Source organism: Corvus brachyrhynchos, unplaced genomic scaffold, assembly GCF_000691975.1.
Source record: "Corvus brachyrhynchos isolate BGI_N302 unplaced genomic scaffold, ASM69197v1 scaffold58, whole genome shotgun sequence".
Lineage (NCBI taxonomy): Eukaryota > Metazoa > Chordata > Aves > Passeriformes > Corvidae > Corvus > Corvus brachyrhynchos.
Window position 1 is genome coordinate 1,881,464 of NW_008239539.1, and position 7,862 is coordinate 1,889,325.

A 7,862-nucleotide genomic window follows, 5' to 3' on the forward strand; every position below is an offset into this window, starting at 1 on the left:
TGCTGCGGGTGCTGCTCCCCGCCTGGGCCATCACCTACTTCCTGAAGTACCATCTCCAGGTGCGTGCGGGGCCCCGGGGGTTACAGGGAATGCCCGGGAAGGGGCGGGGAAACGCTGGAAAAAGCCCAAGGCCCGGTGGGGGGGATGATGCGAGGAGTGATCCCACCCCGGAGGTGTGAACGTGCTGCTTACATTCGTTGCAGATGAAGGTCATTCCCCATGGCCTGTTCACCACTTGTGTTTCCTTGCTGGGGTAGCACTTCTGTATAAATTTTTTGTGATATTTTAGCACAAAGAATCACCCTTGTGAGACCCCACCTGCAGAGGTGCCTCCAGATCTGGGGTCCCACAGCAGAACGATGTGGATCTACTGGAGCAAGTCCAGAGGAGGCCATGGAGGTGCAGCTCCCAGGGCTGGAGTCCCTCTGCTTTGGAGCCAGGCTGGGAGAGCTGGGGGTGCTCACCTGGAGAGGAGAAGGCACCAAGGAGAGCTCAGAGCCCCTTGCAGGGCCTAAAGGGGCTCCAGGAGAGCTGCAGAGGGACTGGGGACAAGGGATGGAGGGACAGGACACAGGGAATGGCTTCCCAGTGCCAGAGGGCAGGGCTGGATGGGATATTGGGCAGGAATTGTTCCCTGGGAGGGTGGGCAGGCCCTGGCACAGGGTGCCCAGAGCAGCTGTGGCTGCCCCTGGATCCCTGGCAGTGTCCAAGGCCAGGTTGGACATTGGGGCTGGGAGCAGCCTGGGACAGTGGAAGGTGTCCCTGCCCATGGCAGGGGTGGAAGGTTTAAGGTCCCTTCCAACCAAAACCATTCCATGATTATGGCAGTGCCCAGCTTTGCCTGTGCTGTGAGCAGAAAAGTTGTGTCTGAATTGTTCCTGTCCTGCAGGAACAGCCCTGGGAATAACCAGGGCAGCTGCTGGTATGGGGAAGGAAAAGGGCCAGCCCTGCCCTCCCAGCAGGTGTGACTGTTGTAGCCTCAGGTATTTCTCTAAGCAGTGGAAGGTTTAACAAGCCCTGTGCTTAGCACAGTTTGTATTCTGGAAGGATCAGGGTGCCCATTTTGGAAATGCTTTGTGCTTCCTCCAAGTAACACTGTTTTCTTTACCCTTTCCCTCTCTTCTCCCCCACTTGCAGAAAACACCGCACGGTGTGGTTGTGACAAATCCACGGATATTCCCTGTAAGTTTCTTAACACTTATCACAGATGGGAAGGGGTTTCCGGGGAGGTCTGTGCAGCACCTGAGGAATGTCTAGTGACAGCTTTCCTGGGTTCTGTTGGCAGCCTGGTCCTGGAGCAGCACAGGGACAGTGGGTTTGGGCACTTTCATCTTGTCCTCAGTCCCTGTTTCAGTGTTACCTCCTCTGTAGCACCTGGCTGACAGAACCTGGCTGATGCTGCTCATCCTGGGTGGAAAATACAAACATTCCCTTTGGGCATGGGCCTTCAAAACCCCAGTGATTATTACACCTGAACTCACACAGGAGTGGCTCTGCTTCTCCTCATTGTCAGCACTGAAATGTTGGTTCTGGCTTGGTCCCAGGTGGCCCTGAAGGTCCCCCACACTCAGGTGTCCCCGAAGAGTTGTGTCACCTCAGCTTGGGACAAGTTTCGTGAAGCAGAGAGCATCACAATGTTTGGTCTTTTCTGTTTTCAGGCTGCTCTGAGCTGTTACTGATTGGTGCAACAAGTCAGAGGGCAAATATTCCCACAGAAGATCAGCTCTGCCCTTTCTGACTGCTGCCCATTTTTGGCATAACACCTCCTAATTGTGCTCTATCTAAAATAAAATTATAAAACAAAAGTTATAAAACATCCTGAACAACCACAAAAGCAACATGCTGAAGGTCAACCTTCAGCCTCTGTCTTCAGCCTAATTTTTCAGTCGAGTTAGGTCAGCTCAGCAGGCCAAGACTGTGCCTGGAGCTGGAATAAGCAGCACTGGGGCAGCAGGTTGATTTTTGAGGGCTCTCCATGGGCTCTGGGCTGTGGGTTTGGACTCACTGATTGCTGCTGGAGGGGGCTATGCAGTGCTATAAGGAATTTTTAAAACAAGGCAGGCTCAAAATGTGTGGCTGCTGTTCTGTAGTGAAAACAAGGGATAAAGCAAGTACAGACTTCAGGTAATTTTGCTGTGATGTTATTGCAGTGTTCTGGGAATGTTGGGTGAATGTCCTGGGTGAGCTGTGGTGAGATTCTTGCCTGGGAGTGAGGACAGCTGCAGGTTCCCTGAAGGACTGGGATGTGCAGGGGGAGGCTGGATGCCACAGGGAATGCTCACCGTGCTCTCATCCCGCAGGGGGACAGGATTTTAGAGACTGGAGAGATCATGCCACCCCTGAAAGAAGATCCCCACGGGCACCACTGATGGCCAGGAGCCGATTTCCTCCTTGGGTGAACACGGCGAGAGCTGCACCTGCCTTGTCTCTTCTATAAAAGAGTTTATTCTGTGTTGTCTCAGCTCCTCTGTCCCCTTAGTCCGTGTCATTCTGGGTGCTCCTCATGTGGGAGTTCGTTATTGCTGGATCCTGGGGATCTCCAACCCCCTTACTCGCTTAATGAGACCTGGCAGCAGGACAGTGTGGGCCTTGGGGTGACAAGAGAGACACTCTGGATCCCAGGGATTTTGGAGCAGGCTGCTCCAAGGAGCAGTGGCAGGCTGAGCTCCTCACACACACACACACACGGTTCTCCTCTCCCACTCTACCAAACCCTTTCTACCAACCAGTTCTGGCAGACTTCCGTTAAAACTTGCTTTCCCCTGTGTCACCCCACCTCTCTGCCTAGGGAGGGTGGCAGAAGAGGCACTGCTGCCAAAAATCCTTTTTACCACCCTTTCCTCTGCCTTCAGCCCTTTCTGAGGAGGAGTCTTCCAGCCCCCACATACCTGGGGCACTTTGTACTGGGAAGACTGGTCTCTTGAAGAGCAGGGAGCTGGAGGCAGTGATCCCTGTGGATCCCTTCCAACTCAACATCTTCTATGATTTGAAGTGTTTTAGTAGCTACTTTGGGGATAGGAATGGTTAAACCAGCACTCCAAAGGGTAACCTGGGGGGCTGGGTCAGAATCCCCTCAGGGAGCCATGAGAGACCAGCCCAGCCCGTGTTCATGAGGAGCAGGTGACAGGGCAGAGCCCCTGTCCTGTGTTTGGGGACAGCCAGACCCCTCATAACAGCTCTGGCAGGGACTTGAACCGTCAGGGCCACGGCAAACATGGGGAAAACTGTCCAGCAGTCGAAGGAGATCAGGGAGGCCGTGGACCCCAAGCCCTTGCCAAACCCATATCCCTTTCCTTCCTTGGGTAAACTGCCTTATGGTGGGACAGCAAGTGGGGAATGAAGTGGTGGGGCAGTGGGATCCTCTGGGTCATCACTGGGGAACGTTGGGGGTCACTGGGGGGGCTGGAGAGTGAGCAGGGGCTGTTGGGAAGCACTGTGAAAGGAGAGTCAAGGGGAGACTGGGTGTTGATGGGGCTGTTGAGGGGTGTCAGGGGCAATAGGAGTGGTGGGGTTGGTAGAGGGGCTGCAGGGGGATGAGACCTGTCCTTCCCAAGGCTCTGGGGGTCCCTTTCAGTACCCCTGCCCCAAGGTGTGCCCAAGGGCCACAGTGAGCCCATCCCCCCCAGCCAGTGACCAGGGGAGGCCTCCCCTCCCTGGTGTCCCTGACACCTCCACCCCACTGATGACAGCTGGGGTACCCCAAATCTCCGAGGTCCCCCTGCACTTGTGCAGTGCTTGTGAGGAACTGGGGACTGTGACATCTCCTGGGGACACCACACACCCAGGGGGATGCCTGATATTCCCAAAGCTCCCAGATTCCCCCAAGAAGGCCCTGATACTCCCAGGACTGTCAGATTCCCCTAAGGAAATGCTGACAACTCTACTCCTCTAGTGAGAATTCCCCCAGGACTACAGGGAATTCCTAGTACCCCAGAGTGCCATGGACATTCCCACAGCTCCAGCACCCCAAGAGACACCCCAATCCCCCACGTCCCTATGATGTGGGGCACAGGGGGCCATTCTAGGCCACAGACTCAGTCCCAAGGACAGGTGTGGGGCGCTGGCATCACCTGGGGGTTTCAGAACAGATAATCCTCCCTGAGTAGAGGGGATGGATGCCTCTCCCTCAAGCAGGGAGAGGTTTGAGTGTCACAACCACACCACAAAAAACAACAGAGCACACTGAACACGTCCTGGCACAGCTGCAGCAGGACCATTCATCATCCCCTCGGCTGTCCCACTGCAGGTGACAGCACATGGTGCTGGGCGGGCAGGAGGAGCCACGTGCCTGGTGTCAGACTGCACTCTACAATGACCATGTGCCTCCACAAATACAGTCTGGATCTTCCCTGGGGGATTCCTGTGCCTCTCGAGTCCCATTTCCTTCATACCAAAAACGTGGGTGGTGCATTCTCTTGACAATGAAAGCAAAACTCTTCTGGGTTTGTACAATATTGTTCCCTCAAATGCCCTCAGTGTTGCACACACAGATATTAGACACAGAACTACATCATCTGCACTACCCTGAGACCCCTACCAGCTAAAAACATATCACTGATCAGTGACAGATACACACAGAGGTAATCACAGAGTCATGGAATGGTTTGGGTTGAAGGGACATTAAAGCTCAGCTCATCCCACCCCCTGCCATGGGCAGGGACACCTTCCACTGGCCCAGGCTGCTCTCAACCCCCAGGTGAGGGCTGGGGAGCTGCCAGGGTGACCCAGTGTGGAATCATGGAATGGTTTGTGTTGGAGGGACCTTAAAGCTCAGCTCATCCCACCCCCTGCCATGGGCAGGGACACCTTCCACTGTCCCAGGCTGCTCCAAGCCCCAACCTGGCCTTGGACACTTCCAGGGATCCAGGGGCAGCCACAGCTGCTCTGGGCACCCTGTGCCAGGGCCTGCCCACCCCTATACAATATATATACATTATATATTTAGTCAAGGGTTGCATTTCCTTGCACCTGCCTTGCTGCAAAAAGCCTTCTGTTGCAACAGCTCAAGGAGGATCTCCCAAATCAATGCTGGATCCTAGGACTTTCTGTCCTGCCCTCTGACAGCCATCAGGACCCCGTCGTTCCTCAGGCTGCAGTTGGGAGGGTTGAGGGCAGTACCAGGAAAGAGCCACTTGCCAGGGTGAAGTGGAGGTCACAGCAGAGGTGAGGACAGAGGGAAGGCTCATTCAAGCTTGGTGTCCTGGGAAACGAGGACTGGAAGATCCTGGGATGTGGAACATGCAAACCTTTCCTCCCTCTCACCTGCTGTGCCTCAGGCAGGAGCTGCTGGTTCCAGCACTGCCAGAACACAACGGGAAGTCTCCCTGTGTATCCTCCAGTCCCTGCCAACCCTGGGCGTGTATCCCTGTGCTTGGCCAGCTGGGTCTGCTCCAGGCCACCTCCCATCCTCCAGGGTATCCCATGGCACAGCAGCTCGGGATCGGTGCCCAGGGGAGCTCACAGAAAGATCTGGAGCCGTGCCTGGGCTGACACACGTTGATCCACGGCTGGTTGGATCCCAGCTGTGGGGAGAGCTGCCTGATGCTCTTCTCTGTCAGATTTGGGAAGTGGTGCTGGGTGGGGAAGAATCTTTGCAGCCAGAGGAAAGCAAGGTTTGTATGGTCAAAAAAAGCTCGGGATGGCCCAGGCAGCTCAGCCAGCTCCAGGAAAAACCATGGAATGGTCATTTTAGGAGGCATGGCAGGTGGAGGAGAAGCTGGGGAACAGTCAGTGTGGAGCTAGAGTGCTTGAAAATTGTCTTCTGTGATGAGGCTTGCTCAGGACACAGCAGCAGGTGACATTCCCCTCACCTTCAGCCAGGCTTTCAGCCACGGCATTCCCTCGTTCCCAGGAACTCACTGCAATATTGATGCCTCTGCTGCGCCAGCTGAATGTCTGATCCACTTTATCATCAATGACCGGAACAGGAACTTGTGTGGAGTAACTGGAGTTCTCCATCTTTCTCCACTGCTCATAGATGTGATGGCCACTGCCAGTCAAGGGCCTCAGTTTATCCAGCTAAAATTAGGGAGTGTGGATTCCAGTTCACTGAATTTCTGACAGGCTGGGAGAGCTGGGGGTGTTCACCTGGAGAAGGATCCAGGGAGAGCTCAGAGCCCCTTGCAGGGCCTAAAGGGGCTCCAGGAGAGCTGCAGGGGACAAGGGATAGAGGGACAGGACAAGGGGGAATGGCTTCCCAGTGCCAGAGGAAAAGACTAGATGGGATATTGGGAAGGAATTGTTCCCTGGGAGGGTGGGCAGGCCCTGGCACAGGGTGCCCAGAGCAGCTGGGGCTGCCCCTGGATCCCTGGCAGTGTCCAAGGCCAGGTTGGACATTGGGGCTTGGAGCAGCCTGGGCCAGTGGAAGGTGTCCCTGCCCATGGCAGGGGGTGGAACGAGAAGAGCTTTAATGTTCCTTCCAACCCAAACCATTCCATGATTGTAATTCCTAACTGAACACACTGAAATCATCCACTGCTTGGAATCGCTTTCTGACTGGGCAAAGTGTGCTTCATACATTTATTCTCCAAATAATGAGGGCCAGCCTGGTGACATAAGTCCAGCCAGGAACTCCCTGTCACACCAGAGCTGTGCTCTCACACTGCTCACACTCATTAATAATCCTGAGCGTAACAAAAGGAGCTGAACCCAACTCCCCACACATGGGTGTGTTTCGGGTGCTTTGGGGAGCTGACTGCTATTCCATAAGGCTGAAGAGATCAGGGATGAAGGCATCCAGCAGGTCTCACGTGACCTGTGGGGCCAGGACCTGGACAGCTGAGGGTACGTCATGCTGCACCAGAGTGCAGCCACTGAATGGTGTCCAGATACATCCCTGAGCGCCCAAACCCCCACTCCAGCTAACATTCCACAGCTGGTGACAGATCCTACAAGAAACGCCTATCATGATGGAGCCAGCGGATTCTTTTAAGCCCAAATTCCCCCTTTCACCAGTGGATCCTGAGAGGTTTTGCCCTACAATGGGCAGGGCATCCCCACTGGCCATGGCGGGATTCCTGGGGATATCCTGTGCCGAGCCAGCGGTTGGACTTGATGATCCTGGTGGGTCCCTTCCAGCTCAGGATATTCCACAATCCTGTGATTTTGGGGATACCTGCTCTGTGCTTTCCTCAGGCACTGTGGGAGCACTGAGCCCTCAATTTTCCCAGGCCAGGAATCCCATCTGTGAGTGAGGGCAGCATGGGGCCGCTTCTCCCCGGCCCACCCCACAGAACAGAGGCAGAACTGTGTTTGCAGCCTCTAGAAAAGATCTGTCTGCAAATAAATGTGTTGATATGACTGGCAGTCATCTTACAGAGAGACAAAGGGAAGCCCAAGCTCTCCACCAGCTTTTGGTCCTTGCATCATCCTACAGAAGGCCTTATGAACATCTGCCATCTCAGTACCCCTCAACTGCCCACACAGAAAGCCTGGGGTGCCCTTTGGAGACACTCCAACAGCCTAAAGAGAACATTTTCCCTGTTTAGCAACTGTCATGTTTCACTTAGCAGCCAGTAATCTCCCTCCAAGACTGGTGGCTTAAAATGATGCTGCTTTTGCTGGAACAACGACCACTGATTTCCCATAAGCGTGTGTTGGACCAGCTGGGCTGGGTCATATCTGGGACCCCCTCCCCGTTTTCACTCGTGGCTCCGGGAGGGAGCAGCCCGGTGAGTGCGGCAGGTCCTGCACGAACTGCTCCCAGCTCTCATCTCCGTGGGGTGGGAGGGCTTGAAGGTGCTTCTTAACCTGGCGAGTCCGGCCTTGGGCTGGGTCGGGACGTGGGTCTGGACTCCGAGGCTGGGTGGGGGTGCAGGCCCCCCCTGCAGCTGCCCGAGGGCCGCGGCCCGGCCCCGCTCCCG

General features: G+C 55.3%; 1 protein-coding gene and 1 long non-coding RNA gene across 3 annotated transcripts in view; one reads left to right on the forward strand and one right to left on the reverse strand.

The window, feature by feature from the left end:
* Positions 1-53, reverse strand: part of EEF2KMT (eukaryotic elongation factor 2 lysine methyltransferase) — a 6,926-nt gene extending 6,873 nt beyond the window's left edge. The window contains exon 1 of the mRNA XM_017741240.1: positions 39-53. Coding sequence (XP_017596729.1) covers positions 39-53 — 15 coding nt within the window. The remainder of the gene's footprint in view (positions 1-38) is intronic.
* A 4,630-nt stretch (positions 54-4,683) lies between these two features.
* The window catches only part of LOC108448436, a 20,194-nt gene continuing 17,015 nt past the window's right edge, over positions 4,684-7,862 (forward strand). For both annotated transcript variants that reach the window (XR_001864316.1, XR_001864315.1), the window contains exon 1: positions 4,684-4,696. This is a non-coding gene — a long non-coding RNA (uncharacterized LOC108448436). The remainder of the gene's footprint in view (positions 4,697-7,862) is intronic.